A 14,114-nucleotide genomic window follows, 5' to 3' on the forward strand; every position below is an offset into this window, starting at 1 on the left:
TGCAATTTTTTTAAGATACCTTCTCTTTAAAGAGGCACCGAGAGATATATATTTTTCTCTAGCATTCTAATATTGTTTAATAGGGAACTCTTTCCTTAGCATCAAACATGTAAAAAATATAATGACTTACTAATTTAAGGATCAAAAATTGCAACAACCTGCTGTATGATGTAAAAAAAAATATTCCAACCTCATAATTAATATTGGTTTCTTTCAAAAAAATAATTTTTGGTTTAATCTCGTTTTAAACAAAATAGAGTGTGTTTTAAAATTATAAAATCCATAAAGACATCTCCGTAGAGGGGACATATCACCCTCACATTGAATATATGGAATTAATTATAACTGGGGAAGTGAGAAAGAGCTGACACTTCAATCTCCACTGAAGTAGGACCTCCTGGCAATGACAGGTAATTACAACAGGGGATCTGCTGAGAGCCAGCCACCAAGTCGTCTAGGATTCTTATACTCAGAGGTGGAAAAGTAAAATTACCGAGGAGCTATCTCAGACACTGTGGAGGCAGAGGTCAACGCTGAATATTGGGGAACATAACACATTCACAGTAAGGCTAGCCGAACACCTCCAACTTAATATCGGGCAGATGGGTGATGCTATCCATGCCATGTTTCATCTCTAGAAAGATAAAATTCATGATAGGAAACATGACAATATCTCCCACCTGGGACCCCCAAGGGCAAAGAAATCCTGAAAGTTGTGGATATTATAATCTTCTAAAGACCTAGCACATCCCACCACCAGCCCCCAATATGTGCTCACCAAGGGGAGGTATATGGGTGTAACCTTCATCTAATAAAAATCAGAGTTTGGGTTTTTGTCATTTGTCAATTCTGGAAGACACAGTGCTCTGTGGTCCTGTACGTTGCTGTAAGAAGTTGCTCTAAGGGGTGCTTCCCTCCGCTAAGCTCTGAGCCATTTCCGTGACACAACTTTAGCACTTTTCTTTTGTCATCCCTTTTATTTTATGTGATTGTATATACCATATTGTTTTGTTCTCATTTTGTAACACCTTTGTATATTTTTTTTTTAGAAACACTGCTTGTTTTTCCAGATTAAATATTTAAAATGTAATAGCTCCGTTCTTCTTGCTCTGTAAACCGCATCCCTGAAGCCATACGCTACCTGTAACAGGTGTCCAATCTGCCTGTATAAATGATTGGTGGTGGCAGCTGGTTCCTTTTGTTAATGTGGAGTTGGAGTTGGAGGTGTTTGTGCCACATGTTCACTGTGAGTTCCCCAATAACTGGCCTAGTAGGGAAAACACCCCCGACCTCTTTCATCACTCGTCATTCAATTGCGTAATTGTCTTGACTATTGGAGGGAGCAGAGTTGTGTCCCCTGACAGTGTGTGACTTGTCTCTCTGCTCTTGCAGCACTTTGGAACTCTAGCAGCTCCTGAGAGGATTTACCGCTTTGCTAAGTCTTGTTCCTTAAGATATAACGACTAACTATGGTCTAATAATGTTTAATTACTAAAGATTAAAGAGGGCCTTTCACCTAATTTTTGATGTTGAACTGCACACTGCATGCAATATTGGCTGCAAAGCAGAATAAAACTTTGTCCAAGTGGGCGTTATCAGATAGTTTTCACTGGGCGTGTACTTCTTATCTCTGTATGAGTTGTCAATTAGTGTTGAGCAAATGTGCTCGGATAACGTATTATCCAAGCATGCTCGGTTTTTTCCGAATATTTTCAGCATGCTCGACTAATATGTTGGGATTGGCTAACAAACAGTCAATTCCCACATGTGTTGCATCTGTCTACCCCTGGAAATTATTCAGCCACAGGGAGGCAAACATATTAACCGAGCACGCCGAAAATATTCGGATAAGACCGAGCATGTTCGCTCAACACTACTTTCAATCATAAGCAGGCAGCAACCCAGCAGAAAAAGAATACAAGTTTCTAAGAGTGTGAGATCTAATGATATGCTCTGATCTTCTGGTCTAACTTCCTGCATGATTAGAAAGTCCTGGCAGATTAGAGCACAGATGACTCACACTTTTTAGATAAGGCCCCTGTGGGGGAATAAGCAGCACAGCTGAGTTCAGCTATGTCACATTAAAAACCCTTCTATCAGCTCTTCTCCTCTCGTAGCATTGTCAGCAATGCTGTACTGCATATTTCCCCACACTGTCTGTCTGGACATCAGTCAGACTTATTTCTCTTGTGCTAAGGGCAACTTGTAATCACTCTGTGAGATGTAATGACACTCAACTCTGCTCTCATTGCAGAGTGATTATAAGATGTTGTGAGCTCAACAGACATAAGTGTGACTCATCCCCAGACTATCAGTGTGGGCGGAGAGAGGCAGTACAGCAGAGCTGACAGTGCTATGAGATGAAGAGAGATGATAGAAGGGCTTGTAATGTGACACTGCTAATCTCCCAACACTTTCTAATCATGCATGAAGTTAGACAAGGAGATCAGAGCTATATAATTACATCTCATATTGTGAGAAACCTAAGCCGTGATGGAGCATGTACTTTTTCTGCTGTGTTGCTGCCTGCTTACGGTTGAGCAACTCATACAGGGAGAAGAACCCATGCCCAATGAAAACTATCCAATAACACCAATTTGGACTTTAAAAAAAGTTATTTCATTAGGCCCCACATACTTTAATTGCTAAAATCTGTGCAATAGAGAGGTAAAATGAAAATAAAGAAAAATGTTTTAGTCCACTCTGAAGTGACGATTATTTCCTGTGTCCAGTTCTACATGACAAATTTGGTGACAGGACTTCTTTAATGCAGATGCAGGGAATAGCCGTGGATCTCCTCACCTAAACTCAACAGCCTCACAGGTATATTTGAGGCTCTTAATTTTGGGTGAGATGGTCCGCGTCCGGTTCGTTAACAGTTGTCCTAACTGGGTCCATCTAAGTTCAGCCTTAGAATTTCTTTTGAGCATAATACAGTGTCCTTGAAGAAACCTTGTGTCACTCTCAATGCAAGGTGTAATATGTAATTATTAGAGGAATCAGGGCTGGTTGCAATCTTGCCTGGTTGTGTTCAATCAGATGAATCTATGATCTCTTTAAAGTATGCTAGTTGACTACGTAAGTAAAAATAAAGGGCAATCATTTTCTATTCAAGGTCACTAATTTGGTTTGATTCTCTATTATGAGATGTCTGTATTTGTAAAATGCCGTTTTCTGCCCACTTCTATAAAATAAAATAAGTTCTTAGTCACCAACCTTTGTTTTCCTTTTAAGGTGAAGATGAACAGGAAGAGAACCAGAAGGTCAAAACCCAGAGGCCACGATCTGCAGATGAACCTGCTGTATACATGGCACAGACAGGTGAGAAGAAGCCTACAAAGTCATATTTTATAACAACATATAGTACTGTCATTTTTAAAAGCTCTAAAACCAAGATATATTGCCTGTAATTCGGTGAGGTGAGAATTGATCTCTAGATAAAGCTGCTTTTATGGATACATTTTGTCCCTGTGGACTATGCTGATGGATAGTCATGGAATCATAATAATAGTAAAAATATTATGATTGCGTAAAAGAAGTACAGAAGGCAATCTAATAACCAGTAACAGAGTCAAAAAGACACAACCTCCTACCGTAAATAAGAAATAGATAAAATAAAATGAAATGTGGGGTCTGGGTAATAAAACTGAAGTTGGAAAAACTGCTGAAGAACAGAAGACCTTGAAAGAAGACAACCAATAAAAATACATCCATTCTCTAATACTTTGTTCGGATTCCTTAGTGCGCATGCAGACATTTTAGATTTTGATAAGTAATTCATGAGATTCACAGATTACACGTATTCTGCAGTATATATCGCCTATTAATTTTGACCTAGGCTCTTCTGTTTATGGAAATTGATTTGAGGTTGACAGCTACAACATTACCGGTTAGTAGCAACACTGAATAGTGATGTGGTCCCGCTCACCACTCACTGGTCTATCCCTGCATAAACAATGAGACCAACTACTCCTTACCACAATCTTCCTTGCTGCGTCTTTCCTCTTTTTCATTTTCCTTCCCATGCAGAATATAAATCCCACCAAGTTGTCATTTTAAACTTTCTACCAATTTAGAAGAGCACAGCTTAATTTATATGCTCTCCTTGAAACACAATTTTATAGTTTAGATATAGAATTAAGGTCACATATAGAATTAATCTACTTATAAAGGGACATTTTTAACACTTATTTTCATTGATGTAATATACATATCCATATATCTCTGACCTAATCTGCCAATGTTTCCCCACACATAATGTCTGGTATTCCCAAGACCAGCTTCTCTGCTATCCTCTTGCTAGCTCGTCACATAAAATATCTCCAAGATATCTCCTGTGTATTACTCCTCCACACTCCACCACCACCAAGTACTCTGGAACTTGCTACCCCGACTGGTCAGACTCATGTCTTCAGAGAAGCCTACAACCCAAAATAGCCCTGCTGCCACTATGGAAAAAAGGATTTTCCGGCACTTCCATCCATAAAATTCATTTTTTTTTATTAGAAATTCATTTAAAAACAGGAGGCTCTATCATGAGGATAAAACCTTACGAGTTTCTGGCGTACACTACGACCTTAGTCATAGGAAATCCTTGATATTGCTATGAGTAAGGGCGTAGTGTACACCAGAAACACTTAAGGTTTTATCCTCTTGATGGATCATCCTGTTTTTAAATTAATTTCTAATAAAAAGATGAATTTTGTAACATCCCTGGCGGCGTGCTGGCATGGCTTACCACCTCCCACCATGCAAGATCGCAATCTTACCTATCAGGCCAGGCTGCACACTTTGCTCCAGTACCTGCTGTTTGTGTGTCTCTTGTCCGCTGGCTTAGGGCGGCGGCGCTGTTACTTCTTGATTCTTAAAGCTACAGTGTGCGCAGTCCTAATGCGTCCCCAGCCTATTGCTGTGAGTCACTGGATACTTAAACCCCCTCTACCCAGTAGGAGGTGCCTGCGCAACACTTTCATTCAGTTTGTTCTGTGCAACTGAGTTGCCAGGTGCTGTCCTGTATCTTGTCTGTTTCCGCCCCTGGGGGCTGTATACCCAGGCCTGCTACCTGTATCTGTGACTTCTAGTCTGACTCCGCCACCCTGGGGGCTGAGTTCCCAGGTTTGTTCCTGTATCTAATTCCTGGTTCAGTTTCTGTCTGAACTGTGTCCTAGCCCGTCACCTGTTTGTCTCTATGTCCAAACCTTCCCTTTTCCTGCAGTGTCTGAACCTGCACCTAACTCCAACTCGTTGTCTCTGAACTTCTGTTTGTGAGTTTTGTGTACACTCGCTACTTCATTGTAAGTACCTTGTGTGCATCTGGTTCTGCTTGTTCACCGCACCTGCGGTTTTGCTCTGCTCTGCTTGTCTACCGCATCTGCGAGTTTTGTTCTGCTCTGCTTGTCTACCACATCTGCGGGTTTTGCTCTGCTCTGCTTGTCTACCGCATCTGCGGGTTTTGCTCTGCTCTGCTTGTCTACCGCATCTGCGGGTTTTGCTCTGCTCTGCTTGTCTACCGCATCTGCGGGTTTTGCTCTGCTCTGCTTGTCTTCCTCATCTGCGGGTTTTGCTCTGCTCTGCTTGTCTACCGCATCTGCGGGTTTTGCTCTGCTCTGCTTGTCTACCTCATCTGCGGGTTTTGATCTGCCCTGCTTGTCTACCGCATCTGCGGGTTTTGCTCTGCTCTGCTTGTCTATCACACCTGCGAGTTTTGCTCTGCTTGTCTACCGCACCTGCGGGTTTTGCTCTGCTCTACTTGTCTACCGCATCTGCGGGTTTTGCTCTGCTTTGCTTGTCTACCGCATCTGCGGGTTTTGCTCTGCTCTGTTTGTCCACCGCATCTGCGGGTTTTGCTCTGCTCTGCTTGTCTACCGCACCTGCGGTTCCGTTCCTGTGTTTCAGTCTGTACTGGTCTCTATCCTGCCTGCGTTCCTACCTGCCAGTACCCGCCTGTCTGCATGCCAGCCGTGTCTGCCTGTGCCCACCTGTCTGCATGCCAGCCGTGCCTGCCTGTGCCCACCTGTCTGCATACCAGCCGTGCCTGCCAATACCCACCTGTCTGCATACCATCCGTGCCTGCCAGTACCCACCTGTCTGTATGCCAGCCTAACCTGCCTGTTCCTGCATTCCCCGGTGTGAGTCAACAGCTGTGACCGGGGTCTGACCTGGAGTAGCACCTGGTCCCTCTGCTCGGTTCCTCCCTGGTTCACGGAGTCGACTGAGCCGCCGTGTGACCTTGGTCGGACTGAGTTGATACTTAGTTACACCCCTCCAGGCACTCCTCGGTTCATGGTCCAATGGGATCACTAATCATGCTCACGCCAGTCAGTCTGGGCGTGTGCTTAACAAATTTTATGGATGGAAGTGCCGGAAAATCCTTTTTTCTGCTTTGGTTCTACAATAGCTGAGCTTAAGCAGCAGGAATTGCCACCCATTCATCAACTTTCCAGTGTATCCTGAACAATATTGGCAGGATGAGCTTCTTTATTTCTTTTTTCTTCTGCCACTGTGCTGCCATATCGGCAACTTCTACCGACACCTACTGTTGCCTTCCCTTGTGGATTGGAAGCCTTTGCTGGTCTACTCTCTCTGCACCGGTCTTTCACTCATTTGGTTGTGTTTATTGTTATTGTTTAGTACTTTATATTATATGCTTATGTTATGGATTGTTTTATGAATGTTAGGGACTGTAAACCCTGTCTGTACCTATTTTGTGTGTGGATCACCCTAAAATGAAAGGAGCTTTAAAACAATTGTGAGCAAGACATTGTGAATTGTTAAAAAGACTTGAACTGCACATCCAAAACTTACACATTGATCTATTGTGTTTTGGATGTGTTCCATGTCTATTTCTTCAGCTATGAAACTTTGCGATTTACTTGTTAGTGAAAATCATCTCTGTTCTGAAGAATAGAGGGAATTTTAATTCTACTGTGCACTGCGGTGTCTGGTCTCCTTGACGTGTTCAAAGCAGGATGTAAACGTAAAAGGATATTGTCATGATTGCAGTTCAGGAGAGCTTCCCTGCCTCCTGCTTGTCGAAAACTGCACACTGATTAACAGTTTGGGCCAGCGGCATGGCTAGGTCACTACTATGCTGCAAGCAGAGGCAGCTTTCCCCCTGCAGCATCAAAGTAGCGCAGTGAGACTGAAGCTAGCCAGTCTGTGATTCGGTAAGCTTCAGAGCAGTACTCGTAAACTCCATAACAAAGAGCTTGCAGACGCTGGACTCCGTGTCCAGGAGGCTGGCCACCGCAGTACACAATAGAATTAGAAATCCCTCAGTTCTTGAGAATATAAAGTATTTTTGCTCAGAAATAAATTGCAAAGTTGTTTTGCTTTTACAAACACTTTACAATTTTTCCATTTGTGGTGATGACAAAAGCCCCTTTAGAACATAAAAATTAGCTCACAAGCGAATATTTTTACGTTAAAAAGGGCATCAGAGTGTTAAATACATTTTTGCTTTTTACAGCATTATATTTTCCGACTGCAGTTGAGAAGAAATCAAGAGAATTAGTATATGGCAAGCAGGAAAACGCAATGTAACCAAGACTAATAGTCTTCCATTCTCTGCAGAACATGCTGACAAAGAGTCTGCATAAAACCCAAAATATTCAGGTCTCATTTGGTTTCATCATATAAAATCTATAAAGGAAAAACTGTTTCTAGGTGATGCTATTGATTTTGCTAGCACAAGATGCTAGAAGTGCAGGCTTTTAGGCCACAACATCCCACGTTAAGCATGATTTACATGTCAAATGCTGAACCAGTGCAGAATCACATAAACCGGTGAGATCCAAAGTACAGACTGACGTGCTGCTGCGACAGGAGCTAAAGGGAGTGAGTGACAGGAAACCAGGAGCTGCAAGAATTGGTGCAGGGGTTGTAATTACCCAAGGCCATAAAGCCCTGGTACGTTTTAGCATTTAACAATCCAGAAATGAGCCGCTGACCTTTTGCCTGCTGATGGAACATGAAGTGGGAACATGTTCAGGTCAAATATCTCATTATATTGTATAAGCCATGTTGGGTTTCTTAACCCACAAAATAAAAGGTCAGGTGCTTACTTTTCACTTGTCATATGATAGTAGCCATGACCCTATTGTAGAAAAAGACTGGTATTTGCAAGCTTGCAGAATAGATGGATTCATGGCAGAAAATCAGAAATCCATTTTAAATGAAGAACAGAAAAATAAAAAAGTGTAAGTAGCCAATGTTACTGCTGATATAGGGGGCATTAATCAGGAGTGTAGCTGAAAGGGGAAGGATATGGGCCGGAGAGGCATGTGGGTCAGGGGCCTTTCAGATCCAGAATAGGGTGGGGAATTACTTGCCTAACAATGTTGCAGGTAGTGTAAGGTTACTGTTAGCTGAAGAGATCTGCAACTTATAAAAAGTTAATTTGTTTTCCTGCACATTCAACTTTGATGTGGTCTGTGGTCATAAATCAGGAGCTCAAAAAAAGTTATAAAAGAGTTACAAACTCACCATCTGACTGTCATAGCTGCTGACTGACGAAATCTCAGTTAACTCATTCTACAGCCAGCAATAGATAGCGAAGAGAGGCTATAAAAGGCAAACGGTCCAAAATATTTCAAGGGGTTATCCACCTCTGGGGACAGTTTTTTTGTTCTTATTTAAATGCATGCAATTGGGGCTAAAAATCATTATTGCAGATTGTGTTTCATTAAAAATATTGCACCGTTTGCCTTCTATAGTTTCAGTATTGCACTGTCTAGTGCTGGCTGCACAGTACATTAATGAGGTCAGCCAATATCTTTGTTATCCGACGTGCTGAGGACATGATTTTGTGGCACTTGCTCCTATGCAAGTATGACCAGTTCTCCTTTGCCTTGTTAGTGCAGCCTTCCTCACAGACTGACCAGCACTTCTGTCCATAAAATGGCTGACGTTGGAGGAGCATGTGACCAGACCTATCAGCTTCCTCCAATTGTAAAACGCCTCACATGAGAAAGCTGCTTTTCTATTGGAGGAGGCTGGTGGTCAGGTCTGGTCATCAGACACTTTATGGACTGGAGAGCTGCGCAGCTTGTGAGGAAGGCTGTACTAATCAGTGCAGGAGAAGAACCTGCCACACCTATATAATAGCAAGTGTACACAAAATCATATCCCCAACACATCTGTTAAAGATAAATTGGCCGAACCCTTTCAGTTTGTTAATTTATAGGAGAGGGAGCCAGACCGAATCTTTGGGAAAGGAAACTTCTCTCTGACATCAGGGTAGTAAAGTGCTGAACCTGAATTACAAACTGACATTGATGCTTAATAACATGATGCCATCTGGTGGTTGTTATATGAAAAACAGTCATGGTAGTGAGCATCAGCTGCCTACCGCCACCAGTCAGGACACTGATGTGTTCTGATTGGCCACTCTTGGTCAATACCTGTCTGAGAAGCTGTGGAGCAGCGCCATTCCTGCTATGTTGGCAGTGCTTTTCTGGAATAGCAGCACCATCATCGCAGGAACCGGGGCAGCTAGGGGAGGTATCAATTATTTTTTATCATAAAAGTGATTAAGAAGTGGTTGTCCAGAAGCTGACTACCACTTTAATTTCTCATTTTGGAGGCATTGAGAAAATAGCAAAGAAAATTAGTAGCAAGAGTGTCCTTATGAATTATGGCTATGGCTATGGGTAAGGAGTAAAGTTTTTAACTTACTTTCAATAAGAAAGTTAGTTTTTACAAGCAATTAGGTGCTGGACATAGCCTTCAACCTGAAGTGACAGTATACATCACGTTTATAAGATAAGGTTTTCTGTCCCTATAAAAATTTTCATCACAGCTCTCACTTCTGGTCATTGCATCTTTATGACTTCAGATCTGTATCATACTTACCAAAATCCCGCTTGTTAAAGTACAGTTGTTTAAAGGGAACCTGTCAGTAAGATCACCCCCCCAAAGCACATATGTGGGCATGCTGGTCCATGAAATGTAAATCCATTGACACCTTTATATTGTTTATGTTGCTGCATTCCCCATTAATGTTTTTGTGCATATGCAAATGAGATATTAAGTGCTGCGGGCACTTCCTGAGAATCTGACTCCCGAGCTTGTTTTCCCACCCAGCTCCAACCTCTTTAGCTTGATTGATAGCTGATTGTGTGACATCAGGCGCCAGGCAAGGAAATCGGATGCCGAGCTATCAATCAAGCTAAAGAGGCTGGAGCTGGGGGGGAAGAAACAACCTAGGGATGTAGGTGCTCCGTCACTCCCTGAGCACCTAACAGCTAATTTGCATATTAATAAAAATGCTAATTTCTCAGGAATGCAGCAACAAATAGAAGATGTAAAGGCGTAGATGGATTTATATTTCAAATACCTACATGCCAATGTATATAGTTTTGGGGAGGGGAGGACTTGATTTTACTGTCAGATTCAGTTAAATGCCCACCATTCAGGACAGCCACAGGAGTGTCCACTTTTAGGAGGGTATACCATGAAAACAATAAAATATGAAAAGTTTTCAAGAGCTCTTATGACCACTACCTATTCTTGCCATAAGCAATAGTGGATAGGATCAATGGGAATGGCTCATCAACTGGCAGACTAATTACTTACACTATGTGATTAGCAGCAGCCCAATCACCACTTTTCCATCAAAATGCAAATTCCAGTATTAGTTCTCTACAATCTCCTCCAATATATCCAACACGGGATTCTGTTCCAAGACCTCCGGAAACATTAAGGGCAGAGCATGCCAAACAATCTTGCAGTACCAAATATAGCAGTATGAAAAATTATTATTTACTCACTGCCAGGGGGTGAGGGAGCACAGTCCACTAATTCCTACCTTTTCTCCAGGTTGGCATAATCAATGCAATTATCCCAACAGAGACATTTGCTCCAACAATCACAGCATGAGATTTAATAAAAAAAATAATAATAATATATATATATATATATATATTTATATATATAAAAAAAAAACATGTCTATACGACTATATGTTTTGGAGAAACCTAACCCTAGCCACAAATTATATAATCAGAGAAGTTGTTGAGAACAGGCGTTATTACCTGCTAACCACAAGGTGACATAGTATACTTTACTCAGTGAAAACATTGTGCTAATACTGCAACATTTCTGTTCAATAACACACATGATGTAATATAATGCTCTTTTTGGGTGAGGTTTTACTTAAACTCAACCCTGTTTGGTCTTGCCTGAATTTGCTGGAATGATTTCTGAAAATTTGAGACAGTCTCAGCTAACTCAGGACTATGATATCTAAAGTACGAGGAATTTAAATGCAAACTGCCAATGTTGTGTATTGATTACGACATACCTCTACCTTCATACAATGGCTTGTCACTTTAGAGAAAAAGAGGTTTTCTGGGTTTCGCACTATGCCCACTGTCAGGATTCACGGCTGCGGGAGCGGGCGACCATGTGACCTCAAGTATGTGATATACATACTCCCTGTCACATTCCATCTAGACATGTGCGACCTTGCTCAATTCACATGTATTGAGAGAGGTAGTCACTGGAGAATCCTTACGGTGTGTGACATGAACACTTTGAGGATTCACAATTATGCAATCACACAGAGTGACTGCAGATTTTCATGCCAGACGTGAACAACCCTTTTAACTTGACTTTCTTCTGCTGGTATAAAAAAAATACAAGATTCCACCTTGTTTCTTAAAATATCTAATCTTTTAATGTATTTATATTAATAGCACCTCTACCACCCCCACCCACACATCAAACAAGTCATTGCACAGATCTGTACAGCGGAAACATGGCTGTCAATTTTATATAGAAATTTAATATTGTTTAGTTACAAAGCCCCTTATACTGACTTCTAAAAAGAATAGTTACCTCCAGACAACCCCTTAAATGGGATCTCCATTATTAGCTATTAAAGTATTATCCTTAGCATAGTGAAAAAAATAGAAATGGCCAAGCATTACCTATAGTATTAAATGTGCAAGCACATTGTTGCTAAAAATGTAAAAGGGTGCGGTACTGTGCACATATTTTGGTCAAAGTGTGTGAGCCCATCTGCCAAAGCCAAGACAATCTCTCTTGCAAATGACCTTATACTAAACGCGCACCTTAATCTATGCTTAGGCCTCAAATTAGGTTGAGAAAAATAGGATAAAGCTAAACTTTTCTCTAAATAAAAATAGTCTTGGAAAGATGGGTGCATGAGGTTGCAAGGCCATAGAAGCAGCCACCCCCCAAATACACAATGCATAAAAAATATAGAAATTGACCAGCAGTATTAAATAAATATACAGTCTCAGGTACGCTGTGGCTACTGTACAAAAGTATATATGCAAGTACTACTCTACAAGTATGATATGCATGGATCTATATACTTTGCAGAGGCAATACTCGAGTCCTACATTTCTTTTCCTATTCACCTCAATAGTAGCTGAGCTACAACATGTGGACCGGCCAAATACTAGCTGACTATGCACTGCTGTAACTACAAACTCAGTAAATAATATTTCAGCTATATCCATAACGTTCAGATCTGATGTCGATTTTGCTGAATCCACTTAAAATCTGCTGACAATCACGTGCAATTTCACTTGCAATTTCTGCTGACTATCAAAATTTCTACTTTGAAAAGCAATCACCAAATACGTTTGTGCACAAAAAAGTTGACGAATTAATGTGTCCTGGATCCCTGGTCCTTAACTCTGGACATCTATGGCAGGAAGCTCAGTGATTTCTGCCACAGATCCTGTAGTAAAATATTTGTCGGATTTGAAATATGCATAAGAACTCTGCTGGATTTCATATGTATCAGTTATCTGTCTCCCAGAGGGGGGAGAACAATCTGAGTAGTGCCACCTAGTGGAAGTTGCTACCACTATGAGTCAATATCCGTCCCTTCGAAGGGTTATTCTTATGTTATGAAATTTGTATAATTAGTTAGGCAACATGAAAATAAGCAAATTTTCAACTGACTTGTTTTTCTATTTGTCATTGTAATTCTCCTACAATTAGAGCTTTTATCTTACATAATGTGTTGCCATGGAGATTGGCCACAGGGGCCTCACCAAGTGTGCAGTGGTTAAATTCCAGGCTGAGGAGTTAACTCCTAAGATACCGGATGGCTCTCTCCATTGATTTCTCTACAACAGTTATCTGCTCACCTCTTCTCTCACTCAGCTTCTGATAAGCTGCTCTTATCAGTCCTGCAAAATCACTAACCCTCACATTTTCCAGAACCTTTCTCTTAGTCACTGCTTTCACTTTTCCAGTCAAGTACTTGTTCAAAAGCCCTGTTATCTCTACATGCAAATATAGTATTAACATGGTAGACTTCAGAGCAAGCACTGACAGTAAATTAAAAGGGGTACTGTGATGGGATAGAAATGTATTCATAGCGGTAAAACTTCAATCGTCACAGTATTTGGTATTTGGAACTATTCTCTGTGACAGAGACACAGCTGCTGAGCGCTCCCCCTCCTTGTTGGGACATTACATCACAGATCAAGGTCTGGGCTGGTCCTGGATTCTAACACAAGCCAGCACACAGATAAGCTCCTTCCATAAAGGCTTGATTGCCCGTATGATACAGAAGAACTACTGAGGGAGGTAGAGCTGTAGTTGGACAGACAGATGCTGCCTTTCTTAGCCTCTTTATGACGGGATTGGATGGAAACTTTGACTTCGTAGCTGTGAATTAGCAGCAGGCAGAGCTCACGGGGTCAGGTAGATAGAATCACACAGGACATCAGGCCCACTCAGGGGGCATGGCTTGCATTATGAGCATGAGAAGCCAAGCCCCCTAACTTGTGATGGCATGGAATGAGCTATTAGGAGGTGTGACTTGCCTTAGAAGCAAGGAGGACACGACAACGCCCACTCATCTGTGACACAATGTTCCAGAAGGAAAGCGAAACACTTAGCATCTGCATCTCCATCACAGGGAATAGTTCTGAATACCCGAAACAATGATGGCTGAAAATTGTACTTTGCATGCAAGCCATTGTAATTTCTGAAGTTATATTGACATATATACATTTTAATAATAACCCCTTAACAACCCATACAGCATGACCAGGGATATGGACCAAAGCCAGATATCCATCTGCAGACAGTTGTTTTGCTCCTCAGCACACTCAGCACTTGCTCCT

General features: G+C 41.5%; 1 protein-coding gene across 3 annotated transcripts in view; it reads left to right on the plus strand.

The window, feature by feature from the left end:
* Nucleotides 1-14,114, plus strand: part of ADGRB2 (adhesion G protein-coupled receptor B2) — a 726,627-nt gene that overhangs the window by 383,425 nt on the left and 329,088 nt on the right. For all 3 annotated transcript variants that reach the window (XM_073665712.1, XM_073665713.1, XM_073665714.1), the window contains exon 3: nucleotides 3,235-3,321. In XM_073665712.1, the coding sequence (XP_073521813.1) occupies nucleotides 3,235-3,321 (87 nt within the window). The remainder of the gene's footprint in view (nucleotides 1-3,234; nucleotides 3,322-14,114) is intronic.

Source organism: Phyllobates terribilis, unplaced genomic scaffold (genome assembly GCF_046119375.1).
Source record: "Phyllobates terribilis strain yellow unplaced genomic scaffold, ASM4611937v1 Scaffold_2__4_contigs__length_985480577, whole genome shotgun sequence".
Lineage (NCBI taxonomy): Eukaryota > Metazoa > Chordata > Amphibia > Anura > Dendrobatidae > Phyllobates > Phyllobates terribilis.